The sequence below is a fragment of the Hipposideros armiger genome, unplaced genomic scaffold (assembly GCF_001890085.2).
Source record: "Hipposideros armiger isolate ML-2016 unplaced genomic scaffold, ASM189008v1 scaffold_385, whole genome shotgun sequence".
NCBI lineage: Eukaryota > Metazoa > Chordata > Mammalia > Chiroptera > Hipposideridae > Hipposideros > Hipposideros armiger.
In genome coordinates, this window is record NW_017731735.1 from 1,560,119 (window position 1) to 1,575,195 (window position 15,077).

General features: G+C 47.8%; 1 gene segment (V, D, J or C); it reads right to left on the bottom strand.

The window, feature by feature from the left end:
• Positions 1-3,672: 3,672 nt before the first annotated feature.
• The window catches only part of LOC109393692 (T-cell receptor alpha chain C region-like), an 80,444-nt gene continuing 69,039 nt past the window's right edge, over positions 3,673-15,077 (bottom strand). The window contains 4 exon segments of the C gene segment in view: positions 3,673-4,208; positions 4,890-4,997; positions 5,885-5,929; positions 7,432-7,689. Coding sequence covers positions 4,891-4,997; positions 5,885-5,929; positions 7,432-7,689 — 410 coding nt within the window.

Below are 15,077 nucleotides of genomic sequence, written 5' to 3' on the forward strand. Positions count from 1 at the left end.
CCTATTTGCCTCTCTCCGCAGCCATGACGTCATGGAAATGGGAGGGGCCATCCTAAGGCCCCAAACACCTGGAGGGAAGTGGGACTTTTTCCACTTCCTGTCCTACTTCTGGCTACTGACTCAATGTCTGACCTGTTTATTAATTTCCAAATGTAGCTCTACATGTGACACTCTGAGGAGAGCTTACACATGTGTTTGGGTGAAATGAGGCCTGTAAATCAGGTGGCCTTACACAGAGGCAGGACCCTAATGGTCCTGTGGGGGCCTCACCAATCAGTGTAGTTATTAACAGAGTGACTGCAGGTGGGTCTCCAGGTGGCTGGCTGCCCCCAGGCCCACCCTTTAGTCAGAAGCTCTTCTTCCCACACATTGCTCCAGGAGGTAGATTGGAGGAGGGGTTTTAAAATAGGATGTGGAGAACCAGAGGTGGAATGGTAATGATCTATCAGCCCTGGACCTTGGCATGGTCCCACCGGTGATGGACCGCTGACTCCTGGATGCCCTGTGTACTTGCCCAGAGCAACCGTCCTCCAGGCTGTATTGTGTGGGGGCTGCCCTGTGTGCCCTGAGTGCCTGTGTGGGGGCTGCCCTGGCCAAGGGACCATCATTCAGGCTTTACTTTTCCTGATAATTCTTGACAAGTTACCTTTAGCTCTTGGCAAAACTGTGACATAGAGGGATACCAGACCACCTCCTCTGTTAATCCCTTTTTTTATGCTCCACATCCCCAACTTGGCTCCCTCCCCAGTGCCCAATCACACTAATCAGTTTTTCATTCTTTTGCTGGTTAAGTGTACATTTAGCATCTGTTGTATGCCAGGCACTGCGCTAGGTGTTGTAGACACGTGGATGAACAAGGCGCATTTCTCACCCCAAGGAACGCATAGTCTAGTGGAATTTCTTGCCAAGATATTACGTGATAACCAAGGTGATACCTGTTAAGGGCTTTACAGGTAACTCCAGGGAAGTTGAATTTTATTGGCAAACCAAGAAGATAAATAATCCTTCAAGACTCAGAAGGCTGCCTCTCTAAGGGTGGGTCACGGCAAAGGGGTTACTCTTTTGGAGCTGAAGACCCCACTCAGGTATTCCTGAAGCACATACTTGCATAGCCTGCCCTTGTCTTGATTAGATTGGGATTCCAGTGGTACTCAGAGGGCAGGTCTCTGGGTGAAGTGTCAGAAAATATTCTAGAATCTTAGGCCTAGGGTCATAAGAAGTAATTTGGCCCATTCTTCTGCCTGCAGGGCTGGCCTGAACTTAAGTCTTTTGGGGCAGTTGTGCTTCTGTCCAGAGAAATCATCTGGCTTTGGTGACTCGTTTCCTGCTGGGACGGCAGCCTTTCCTCCTTGAAGCTGGTCTCTGTTCACAGGGACTCAGGATCTTCAGGGCTGGGCCTCCATATGGACATGATGACTAATGTCTTCAGGTTTCCTTGGTGACCTGTTCCTCCCAGGCTGAATAATGCCTGGTCCCTTATTGCACTGAGGGACTCTGCTGCAGTGGCCCGAGGCCCAGTGCAGACCCTCCTAGTGGGCATAGGAACCCTTCCCCTGGGCCTCCTCACAAGGCCACTTTACTTCCCCTTGACATTCTTCATGGGGTCTGGGGCCAGACATGAGAGCAGAGTGGACAAGGTTGAGTGGAGTCCCTGCACCACCCCATCAGCACACCCACCTGCCCCTGGTCTGTCCTCTGACTTGGCCCTAATTGGATTGAGGCTTCACAGCCTCAGACTTGAGGGAAGGTTTTTGGTGGGATTGAGGAACCCCTGGTTTGAGATGGAAACTCCTCAGGGGCCATGCTGACCCTGATGTCTACTTGCCTGAGGCCTTGTCACCCTTCACTTGGGCTGGACATGGAAGGAGGAGGCCCTCCATGATTCTGGGTGGATCCCCAACTGCTGCCACATCATGTCATAGGTTCTCGGGTGGCCTTAGGGGTCCAGTGACTATGGGGCCTTGCCTTCTGAGGGCCCTGGTTGGCACCACTCCACAGACTCCCTCGGCCTCCTTCAGTCTGAGCTTCCTCCAGGGTTCTTGGAGGGGTCTGTCTTTGGCCCCTTCACTGCCTTCCAGGGTCCCTGCCCCAAGCCTCTGGGTCCCCTTCAGCCTCTGTATCTTTGCAACCAAGTCTCAGGAGCAGACCTGCCTCCCTGGCCACCCACGTGTCCCTTGCCTGGATCTTCTGTTTATAGACCAACGTGAATTACCACTTTAGGAGGAAAGAAAGACAAACTAATTTGCCCTAAGTTTTTAATGGTTGATAAATGCCTGCCCTATTAACCCTCTCAGGGGCATTTTCATTTAATATGGGAAAGAGAATTTAATTAAAAGAAATTCCCAATGGTGGCATCTGGCGTTGTGTCAGAATGATGAGGCAGTTTTGTGTTCCCCGCAGGTGGCAGGTCCTGCTTTTGGGAAGGAGGCTTCTGTCCTCCTATGTGTGAGAGTGAGCCGCCGTGATGGGATTTCCTTTGAGACCTTTCCTATTAGTGATCTTTACAGGGACTTGTTTTTAGGCTACATATGAGGTGGCACAGATATCCTGTGACTACTCTCAGTAGGGCTGGCCAGGACATGGACGGTGGTCTGAGTTCTGAGAGGCCACTGAATCAGAGATGCGTGGAGCTGGGGGCAGCCTCCTGTCTCAACTGACATTTTATAGGTGGTGACCTTGGCGCTTATGGAGGGGAGGGACATGCCTAGGTCACCTACTGAGCTGGTGGTCTTTGTGAAAAGAAGCAGGCCTGAATTGTAGCTGGAAGGATTTGCATGCTTCTGGTTGATGTGGTCGGAGACACACGGGTGAACCATGCAGGTATTTGGAGATAGGATGCCCTCCCACCCCTGGGCATTGGTAAGCACTGGGCTTTAGTCTTGATAGTAGTAATCATGAGTTAGATGGCTGAGTGGTCTCTGAGGGGCGTTCCCATCAGCATCCATGACCCCAGGAAAGGTGATCAGGCCGCAGAAGGCTCAGGAGACTCCCGGGACCCCAGGGAATCCCACCTCTTATCCTCCAGGTGAGGGCTTGAGACATCTGTTCTCTTTGGCCAGTTCCTGGGCTTGAGGGGAGCGGGCTCATCCCTGCTTCACTCATCTTCACATCAGGATGATGGGAATGTAAAGTCTGGCTAGGGTTACAATCTCCTCCCCTCCCCCACTCCTAGACTGGGCACCCCAAGGAGCTAGGCATTGGGTTGGGATGCAGTGGGTATTCCCCAGCCATGAATTTGTAGGGCAATGCACAGTTTCAATGGGAATCCAGTTTGAAAAGGAAGACAAAGAAAGTGGTCCTGGGGGTAAGACACAGTGGGTGGCATTTGGGGGACACTTGCTGTGTGGTCCCTGTCTGCCAGATGTCAGCTACAGGTCACTACCACCCATGTACATGGGCCTCCTGCCATGAGTGGCCCAGCAGTGTGGCATGAAAACGGAAGAGCAGGGACCCAAGCTTTTAAGTGGGTTTGCCTGGCCCCTAGCACAGCCTTCTTAGTGGAATATTTTAGAAGTGATTCCAGGAAGAGGTTGACTTAAGCAGCTTGTTGAGTTAAGCTCCCTGAATGTCATCATGGACAGATGCCTTGGTTTCTTTCTGCCCAGCTAGTGATCAACAGCACGCTGGAAATGACCCCGACCAAACCCAGTCAAACAGGAGCACAGTCTCTGCTCTTTTAAATCACTTTTAATGAAGCCATGGCAGCAGAATACACAATGTGGCTCAGATACACAGCATAGCGGGGCCTGATAAGGAGATAATTTCCCCACATTTTGGGGAAAAGGGTAATATGTATCTCTTTATGAACATTATTTAAAAATATAAGCTCCTCACAAGATTCTCCAGGAGCCAGAGCCTGAGAAAACGCCCTGGGGACCCATCGCCCAGTGGGACATCAGAGGCAGTCTCTGGGAGGGGTAGGGGGTGTCTCCACAGCCAGGAGAGGCAGCCACAGCCCCTGCCTTTGCCGGGAACACCAGGCAGTGACAAGCAGCAATGAGGGAACAGAAGGGGTGGCAGCAATGTTTGGCAGCTCTTCAGCATCTTGGTCACAATTATCTGGTAGGATAATTGTGAGTTGGTGGAGTTGGTGGCATTGCAGAGAGGCAGAGGGGACTTTTTCCATGGAGGCTGAGAGTGCCTCTCTGCTTGAAGAGGGCGAGGAGGGCAGTGAGGAGTAGGAGCACCGGGCTCACATTCTTGGCGACCTGGGAAGAGAAAGAACAGAAGTCAGTCTGGATTCTGGGGAGACACCCAGGACAGTTAGGGACGTGGGAGATGCCTCTACTTGTGGAGCTCTGGGAGCAAATGGACCCTGGAGTTCTTTTTGATGTGGTGGGATGGTATGCACTTGTCAGCAGGATGACCAGGGACACTGCGGGGAAAGGGTGTGGGGACTCTAGCCAGGATTAGGGTGTAATATGAACATAATGTCTTCTCACTGTATTGGAGGCAGAGGACATGAGGAAAGGAATCGGGAGCCCCATTAGGTTTTGCAGTGAAAGGGATACAATAGAAGGTGTGAATGAGTGTCGGGGTCCTGAGTTTCTCTATTCCACTCAATGTGTGGCTCTTGACATTACTTGGCCTCAGTTTCTTCATTTCCAAAATGAGGATAATAACAACTGTTCTTCATACTCTGCAGGAGACACATGACTCAACTGAGGTGACTCTTATTATCTGAGGAGTGTATTGTGTTATGCAAACGTTCCAGGCCTTTGTTATTAACAAGAGGAACTCCTAACAGGTAGAAAATTGAGGAGTTTGGTGAGCTCAGACTTGGGATCTAAAAAGAAGACTCTGGGGGTGGACAGAAAGTTTGCTTTCAGAGCTTGGGGACTCACTCTAAGACCCTCATACCCCACCTCCCAGCTGAGATGCCCGCTCACCTCAGCTGGACCACAGCCGCAGCGTCATGAGCAGGTTAAACCCGGCCATTTTCAGGAGGAGGATGCGGAACACAATCACTAACACGTTTTTGAGGTTTAGGTTCATGTCTGCAAAAGCAAGAGGCCACAACGGTTATAAGCACGTACACCCGAGGTCTGCACGGTACCCTATGACATACCAATGGCTTTCCTGAAAGTGGGGTGGGGCTGGTGGGGTGGGCTTCAGCTTCTGGCTCCACCTCTCCCTTTGAGCTTCTGTGCACATCCCCCCCGTAAACATATTTGTGCATTGCTCAGGGTCAACAGTATTTCTTTCAAAAGGAAAACACCAACTGCACTTAGTTCTCATTTTATTTCTGAGTCCCTCAGGGCAGGAGGATGAGGTGGGTGCTGAGAACTTATTGCAATCTCTTGGGTCTGGGCCCCTTAGTGAGGACCCAGTGGCTGAACCACAGGAGGGATGGCTCATAAAACATCTCAAATGGAAATGAATATGGGCCCAGGGTAGGTGGTGAGGAGTGGTGGGGGTCTGTTACAGACAATATCACTACCTACATGAGCTCTGCTGCTTTTCTTGAAAAAAGGCAAAACCCCCTGGTTATGGAGGGCAGATGTCCCCAGGATGATTGGGTTAATTTAGGGTCGTACATAAGCCCGTCAGAAATTTCACAGCTGAGCCACCTGGAAGCTCTTGTTGGCTCTCCTGACAGTGGAGTGATTGAAAGGAATACAGAGGCCTAGGTGTGAGTCATTGGTCGAGTAAAACTAGAAACTCATCCTCAAAATGTTCAGAATGGAAAAGATGGTGAGAGGAGCCTGGGGATTCCAGAATGACCCCAGGAGGCTCTGAGTGGGGCTTGAACTGCTGTTCCTGTTCCTCATAACTTCATTCCTAGGTCCACAAATTCTTCCCCACCTCCCCTACCCAGTCAGGGTTCTTGTGGGTTCATTGCCATCCCAAACGTGAGCAAAGCTGGGATAGACTCCACTCTTACCTGTTTCAAAGCTTTTCTCTACCAACTTGGCATCACAGGGGATTCCTAAAAGGAGAAACAAAGAAATTTTCTTAGAGTCCAGAGCATGCTGACTCTCCCACCCTAGACCTCTTAAGAGTTGGGCAAGGGACTATCTACAGCCTTTCCACGCTTCCTCGTGGAGAGATCTGGGGGGAAATTATCGCATATGGGCACCTGCTAGGGAAAGCCACTGGCTCTGACAGGACCAACGTCCTGGCTTCTGGGCACCATTTCATCCACTTAACAAACACTGGTTGTGCAAAGTCCATGTTACACGACACAAGGCCATAAAGAGGTTGGAATCCGATTGAGGCAATAAGACATACACAGTGACAAGTGCCATAAGGGGTTTAGAAACTTCCATGTGTTCCACAAAGTTTCAATCCCTGCACCCCAAATTTGTTCCTTTGTTTTCTCCATCTCAGTAAATGGCACTAGCATTGACTCAGCTGCTCAGGTACAAAACGCAGCCACCTTCCTGATCCCCTCCTTTTCTTCTCATACCTTTATGGCTCTACCTTTGAATCCCAAACAGTGTTGGCCACTCAACTAGCCTGCCGCCACCCCGTCCCAGCCACCATCATCTCTCTGCTGCAATAGCTTCCTTTCTGGCGCATACAATCCATTTTCCACTCAGCAGAGTGCTCTTTTAAAGAAGTAAATCCGATGCTATTTCCCTGCTTTAAAGCCAGACCGTAGCTTTTCATTGTAATTAGAATAATATCTGCCCTCTCATGACCTCTGGGGCCCTATGATCTGGCCCTTGTACTTCTTCCATCTCATTTCCTCCCGCTCTTCCCTTCTCACTAAGCTCCTGTATTAGTCCTCCATAGGGTCCTTTCTCTGCTGGTACCTTCTCATCCTTTATATCTCAGCTCAAATAGCATTTCCTCAGAGAGCCCTTTTCTGACTTTTGTCCCTAAGGTAGCTGTTTCCTCAACTCCAAGTGAACGCATATATTATAATCTGAAGTTATCTAGGTTTCCTCTTGCTGATGGATGATCTCCCCCAACTACAATCGAGTTTCCTCAGGGCAGACCCCTCATCTGGCTTGTTTCCTCCTCCACTCCAGCACCTGGCATGTTGTATGTGCACAGTCAGTAGCTTGTTGAATGGATGAATGACTGAGTGAGGTCAGGAGCTGGGAAAGATCTTTGGCAAAGAGAAAGAAACAAGGGGAGGAATCTTGGAGAAGGGCATTAGAATGGGGCCTGGAAGAGGAGTAAGGGGCAAAAAGCTCAGGCAGAGGCAGGGAGGAGGGAACTCAGGGTGGGTGAGACTGAGGGCAAGTGCCCTCTCCTGCCACCTTCTCCCCATCTGCTCTTTGCTCAGGGCATTCTATGGCCTGCTAGGGTGGGGCTCATTGGTGCTCAGTAACAAGAGGGTAGGGGGCTTTGCTGACAATTGACGAGCCGAGACCACCAATCAGAATAGTGGCTTTAGATACCATTGGCTTGAGCTCTGACACAACCAGGCCTCTCAAAGTGAGGACCCTTAGCTTGCACAGGCACCAACACTGCACTCACCTAAGTTGGGGTAGTAGACCACCTGGTCAGAGGCGACTTCGCATTCTGAATCAGCGTCGTTGTTCCGGAACAGGGCCCCGTAGCTCTTGGAACCCGTGTATCTCATGTCCAGCACCGTATTTTTCGAGCTGAACTCTGTGGAGTTCGTGATACTTGACACATTGATTGTAGAATCAAAATCGGTGAATAGGCAGATGGGAGGGTCGTTGGATTTAGGGCTTCTCAGCTGGTATATGGCAGGGTCAGGATTCTGGATGTCTGTTGGCCAAAAGGACCCGGGTTAGGAGATGTTCATTTCCTTCTTTGCCCCAACCCAAGCCTCAGTCCAGATGCTAGTAACGGGCAAGAGCAGGGCTCCACGGGGCTGGCAAGTCACATCCTCAGGCTTTAGATGGCAAAGAACATTCTAGAAACCAGCTGCTCACAACAGATTGGGATTCAGAGACACGCACAAGCCATGAGTCTTGGCCAAGAGGCCAGGCTGTCAGGGAACGCTCTCTGCCAGGCTCTGCCTGCCATTCAAGGAAACCAGAAATGAAGGCCTATTTAATGACACTGCTCATTCCTCTACTTAATGGGAACTTCTTCAAAAGCTCAGCAGGCCTAGTAAACAATACCATAGCTCTGGCAGGACAAAGCAAGCACACCGTACGTCTTGGAATCTGGGGTGGTCTCCCACACTTAGGCATTGGTAGGAACTGGAGGTTTATGATAGGCTGGACTTAAGTCGGAAGATGGGTCACATCACTGGGAGATTTCTCTCATCTATAAAAGTTTTAGACTATAAAGCAAAACACCTGTGTCTGAGTCCTGGCTCTACCATTTACTAGATGCAAGGCCTTGAGCAAGTCATACCACCACTTAAATTTCAGGAATTTCATCTGTAACAGGAAGCTGTTGCCTTGTTCACCTTCTTAACCAGGCTTTTCTGAGAAACAAATGAGAGTTTCTCCATATAAAATTATATTTAATGGACCGGCCAAGTGGTGCAATGGTTAAGAACTGGGTTGGGACACCAGAGGGCCCCGGTTCGGATCCCATATAGGAGGGCCAGTGACACTGCCTTCTACAGCTGAGATGCTGAACAATAGCTCAACCTGGAGCTGGGCTGCTGTGAGTCGCCAACGATGGCGTAGGCTGCAGCCCCTGCTACAGTGGGTTGCCATGGGCTACCGTGTGTAGCCAGCAGCCAGTGTGAGCGGCCAGCAGCTGCCATGAGTGGTCGTCCAGAAGCTGGCGACTGATCTGCCTCGCCCGGGAAGAGCGCAATGATGGTGCCAACTTGGGCCAGTGAAGCAACGTCCTCCACAACTAGACTGAAGAACAAAATGACAACAACTTGTCTGTTCCCATCCCCCCAATTCCCCAATAAAAATCTTTAAAAAAATTATATTTAATAAACTGTAAAGCATTGAACAAATTTAAGTAATTGCAGCTGTTGATATTACCAGGATATTGCTATGATAATGTGCTACTAATACATAGTCAGTTCCTACTCTTCACCCCCAGGAATCAGGAGTTGCTGAAGCCTTTTCCTCAGAGCTGAGAATCATGTTTCAGTATTTCCGTAGGATTTTGTGTTTTTAATGCGACTCTCAGTGTTTATTCTTTCAGACCTCCTGCCTTTAGAGGAGGAAGCAGAGGTTTGCAGAGAGGATTAGCACTTTGGGGCCACCCAGAGAGTTTACAGCAGGGTTGGGACTAGAGCTTCCTGTCCCCGCGGTTCTCGGCTCCCACAGCTCCTCACCATGCATACAAGGCTGCTCAGACTAGTGATGTACCCCATTTGCTGAGCCAGCCAGAGTGGCCTTGGCAATGCAGACATCCAGCTGGACCTGAAACCTGGGAAATCTGCTCTTGGCATGACCTTGGGATGCTGAGTCAAGGCAGAGCCGCCTGCGGGTGGGGCTGCCCCTGGAGCAGCAGAGCAGGGGTGGGTCCATGGTCACATGTGAGGGGCATACAAAGCTCTGGCCCCAAAAGATTCTGTCTGCTCCTCCATATACCTGGGAGGGGGGGGATAAGGGGAAATGGGAGGGTAGGGGTGCGGGGTTGCTGGCATCACCGTAGGTTAAGGCCCTATGACATAAATCTTTTACTGGAAGGGGAGAGATGGGAAGCCATTAGTACCACCCACATACTCCAATGCATTTGTTAGTCATCAGTGGGAGTCGTGGGTGGGCCATGGAAGGGTGTAGAGATGCTGAGAGAATGTGGCCTCAAAAAGAAGGCAGAGGACAGGGTACCACCAGATACAGTTTGACCTTAGCTGGGAGAGGAGGTGACTGTGGGGCCAGATGCCCAACTCTGAGTCCTGGTTAAACACTTACTTAAGTCCTACAGCCAGTGGGTGTCAGGTTGGAGAAGGTCAAGACTATGTTGTCCCATATGACAGTCTTTATATGTAGCTATTTAAATTAAAGCTAAACAAAATTAAATAAATTTAAAAGCCAGTTAAAAATTAAAACTTCGGGCCGGCCGAGTGGCGCGATGGTTAAGAACTGGCTTGGGATGCCAGAGGGCCCCAGTTTGGATCCCACATATGAGGGCCAGTGACACTGCCCTCTACAGCTAAGATGCTGGACAACAGCTCAACCTGGAGCTGGGCTGCCCTGAGTCGCCGGTGACGGTGTAGGCTGCAGCCCCTGTGGCAGTGTGTTGCCATGGGCTACCATGTGCAGCCAGCAGCCAGCGTGAGCNTCCAACAATGTCCAAAGAGCCCTCCCTCAACATTGCATTTTTCTATAACTCGCAAATGAGTCAGGCACTTGTAGATCAGTTACACTGATGACAATACAAGAAATAGTGAGGGGAAGGGAAAGTCAGAACAAGGGGGTGGCTGTTGCCAGCTCCTCTCTCCATTGGGGTAAATGATTCCAGTAGCCATCGAATTTTTTTGTTTCTTCATTCATGGGGAAGAGAATCTTTTGGACATTTGAGACATTCAAGTCAAGATTGTCCAAAGCTCCATCTCTAAGCCATGGTAATATCTGGCAATACAAATATAAACTCCATGTTTTCCTTGCTCACCGTGGTTGGCAGAGTCTCTTATTTCTAAATAAACCCTGGCACAGGGCCTGTGACATCAATGTAGTAGAAAGAGCAAGGCTTTGGGAGCGGGCAGGCAGACCCTGGTTTGAATCAAGACTCTGCCACTCACTTACTCCTGGGATCTTGGACAATTCTCCGAGCCTCAGTTTCCTCTTCTGTAAAATAGGGATACTGTTTCCTGCCCATAAAGTTGTTTGAAGACAAACAATACCATATGTCATGCACCTAGAGTCGTACTCACACATCATAGGCACTGAGAAGGTGGTTATTATTTCTATGTTAAGTTATATTATTGATCAGCAAGGTTATTTCTTTGGGGTTATAGAATTTGTTTATGAAATAGCCATAATAGTCCATACCCTTGAGTCATATAAACTCTAAGGTGGTATAAGGAGTGAGATCCCAGAGCCACAGATTTTGAGCTTTTTGATTTTTGCGAGCTTCTCTCACACCAGAAGAGTATGAGGCACACCCAGAGGCAATGACTTGTTCAATGTCACACTGTCAGTTGGGGCCAAATTAAATCTAGAACTAGACTGAAACCAGAAGCCCTGGGCTCCTTTCTCTGCACTTCACTGACTCTTCTTGAACAATGTTTAGTGTAAAGGGACACTGTCTCTAAAGTGAACTGGGTATGGCTTATTTGGCGCATGGATAAAATGACCTTGAATATCTTCTTCACAATGTATCTGGATCAATGGCAGTGGAAGAAGAAAGGGTCTATTAGATCATGGCCAGGCAATTTTCTGCTCCTCTAGCTTTTTTCTTTTATCAGGCTCCATTTAGCTCAATTCTAGTGCTAAAAACTCTAATATTAGACAGAGCTCTATCAGCCTCATATCTTGGGGAAAATCTTAATGGTTTGCTAAATTCCCACCCCAAAGAAAATACACTCCTTTAGTCTTTGAGTACTTTCACTAATTTATCTGGGTGCCACAATTCTTAATACTTCAACGCTACATTATAGTTAATTATAAATAAGAGACATGACATTCCTTTTCTCCCATTCACCGTCACCAGAATGCATTTTGTAGTCATCATAGAATCTCACACTTACTCAGTTCCACTTTTAGCCGGGTGCCTGTCCCAAAGATGAGTTTGTTTCCTCCCCATGAATCCCACAGTGTCTGATGCCTCATAACAAAACCCCTTCTGTCACTTCACCTCTTTTCCTGATTTACCTAATGAGTGAGAAAACACTCAAGATTTAATATAGCTATTTGACTTATTCATTTGAGAAAAAAGCTTTCTCCATGACCCCAAATGAAATGAATTTACAGGCTGGTGCNGCTCAATAGCCACACGCAGTTGGTGGCTACTGGTATTGGGCAGCGCAGATTGATGGAACATTTCCATTGTCACAGAAAGTTCTATTGGGCAGTGTTGGTCTGGAGAGAGAGCACAAATCCATGAGATTTTGAGGAAAGGCACGGGCTGAGTGTGAGACTTAAAAGCCACCTTTAAGTCTGTGGTGGTGAGGGGGTGACTACCAGGGGCAGCCAATTGCTCAGCTTTGCTAGTGAGAGATCAAAATGAAATAGCAATAAATAAATCAAAAGAATTAAGGTGATCTTTAGCCTTTTTCACATCCTGTTTCTACCAGTTGATGCCCTTTGGGGCTTCCCTATCTGCATTTTTGCTGTTGTTTCTCCTGTCCGGCTTCCCTACCTCTGATTTCCTCTCTTCCTCATCCTCTGGCCCCGGCCCCTGTCTCAATTTCTTTGAGCTCACCCTCCAAAGTACTTGCCTAAAACATGGCGCTGATTGGGTCACTTTTTGTTCAAAATAATTCAAGGACTCCCTATTGCCTGTAGGATAATGCCCAACCTTCCTGGCAAGACATTCAGGGCTGCCATGCACTTCTGGATCTTGAGTTTCAAGTCCTTTATGTGCCCTATATGAGTACAGCTGTGCCAAACTCTTCATATTGGCTCCCTGGGGCGTAAGCTCGGTGACAGCAATGGCCCGTCTGTTTTACCGCTGTATCTCGAGTATCGGCCACATACTAGGTGCTCAAGAAACAATTGTTGAGTAAATACATGGGCTGGTGACCATCAGGTTTGTAAAATTCTGCTTATTAGACTTTTTAGTCAAAGAAGCTGGGGTACTCATCCCTAAACTTGATTTTTTTTTTAGTCCCTTTTTACTTTCACCCCACATACCTCTGATGCAATCTTAATTTTTTCTTTTTGTTTGAAGACAAGAAATAAGTCACTTTTAATTTCGAGGGCTTTAGAGGTCTACCTACCCTGGGGCGAGAAACATTTGTTCCACCCTACAAGATAAACACATCCTATTACTGATGATATCTCAGAGGGTAGCCTTAGCAAGACTGGATCAACTTTTCAGTGTGGAAGATCAGCTATTCCAAATCTTAACCTTTGATTTTAATTCAAAACTTACCACAGAAGCACATGTTGCAATGCTCTCTAGTGCTTTACATCCTCAGGGACATAGCAGTGATTGAAAGCTCCCTTACCACTAAATCTGTGCTTTGTAGTTAAGCACTAAGAACCTAGAACTGTGAGTTAGCAACACTGACTGATCCCATTGAGGCTTTGCTGAATGTTAGGAAGAAGTGACACTTCCTGGACAGACTTACCAGGAGTAATGGAAACTCGAGTGCCTCTGCCAAATTGCAACCGGGAGGCAGCACTTCCATACCACTCCCAATATCTCCTTTACAGAAACCCTTAAGTTTCTCCTCCTCTGAGGGAGCCCCTTTTAGAGCCCACTGAGGAAGGAGAGGGCAGGTCCCTAGGCCATGAACTGTCCATGGAAAGAGCTGGACCCTCTCACCTTTACATCCAGTCTGCTTTTCTAAATTAGATTCCTACTTTCCCAGTGGCTGGCCATGGCCTTAATTGTATTCTCTTGAAGACGCTAGTATTCCTTTTCTCCATTGTCTCAGAAGACATCTTTGCTTTTCTCGTCATCCAACTTTATTATCAGATGTGTTTACTTAGACCAAAATGCATGCGCCTTATTTATTCCCAAGATCATGCCTTCTTTCTTATTGTTCTTTGTGCCTGGAACCCCCTTTCTCTCCTTTCTTTGTCTATCCTTCAGGCTCACTGCATAAAAACTTCTCCATCTAGGCCAGTTGCCAGCTGGGATCCGATCCCTCTGAATCTCTCATGTGCCTATTGACATCATCAATTGGTTAATACTAAAATAGCCTTCAGCTTGCTAAATTTACAATACTTCTGTCCCTCTGGAAAGTTTTTATACTACTTGGGGACAAGTCAGGAATCGATCTTAGAATTCTTCATACTCAGTCTAACATTTTATAGAGTGATGGCCACATAGAAGGCATTTAAAAATATCCATTGAATGATAAAAGTCAAGTTTTAATGTGTTTGACCTAGAGAAACACAGATTTTCAAGACTGATAAGTGATGCTGGTTCGCTTTACAGAGGCCTCTGTAAGACAGTTATAACATCCACAGTTGGCCTCATCATAGTAATAACTGACCTCCCAAGGAGAAGGATTAGTGACACTGGCCCATGGGGTTGCAAATGGTGCCACCTGGGGTAACTCACCAGATATTATGGACACTTGGGTTCCTTTCCCAAATGTGAGTTTACCAGTCATTCCTCCAGTATTCACACTGCAGGTGACACCATTACAGAAACTCACTGGCCCTACCTCATATTTCAATAGCAGAAGCACAGCTTTCCCATAAGGACAGGAGAATCACACTCTTTAGGAGTAGACCTTCCGCTCTTTTGTGTTGAGACTTTGTCTCTGGTGTGTTCAATCCTTTTACTCCTGCCCCATCCTGCAGCAGTGCCCTGGGTTGGAGGTTGTGATTTCAATGAGCCAAGAATTCCGTGGAGCAGAAACCCCTGCTCAGGGCAGCAGTGTCTTGGATCCTCTCGTGGAAGGTCCAGGACTACTTACTCATCACTTGCCTCATGATTCTTAAAGCCCCAGCCTAAGGATGTTTCTGGAGCACTGAGTGCAGAATGGGAGGAGTTTGGAGGGATGGGTAGAAAGAACAATTTGGGATCCTCCAGAAGAAAATACCTGGGCTCAGCTCAGCATCTTGGACAAAGAAGAATTAGCTGTCAATGTCCTCCCTTGCCCCATTCTACTTACTTGGCTGGACACTCACTCTGGTCCCTGTTCCGAAGATTAGCTTGTTACCACTGTATGTATCCCCACTGCAGGTCAAATCTTTGCAATAACCTTCCTGATGTTAATCTGCTGAAACCCACCAGGATCAGAGAGCACCATCCTAAAAGGCTCCCTGGGTCTTTGTTTCTTAGTTCTCCTATTTCCCAGGAAAGCTGTTTCCCTTTCCCTTTACAGTAATGTAAGCTTTAGTATAGCAAAGTCTTGATAATGATAATAATATTATTATTATTATTATTAATAACAATAGAAAAAAGCTACCATTTATTAATTACTTGCTATGTACTGGGCATTGTCTCATATTATTATGATGTAGTTATTTTCATTTTACTTTTGAGAAAGTGGAGATTTTATTAGCTGGAGATGGTAGAGCCAGAATTTTCCCCAGATCTGCCAGGCTCCCAAGCTGTGCTATGAACTCCGTATCATCCTGCCTTTATCCCTTGTTATTTCACAT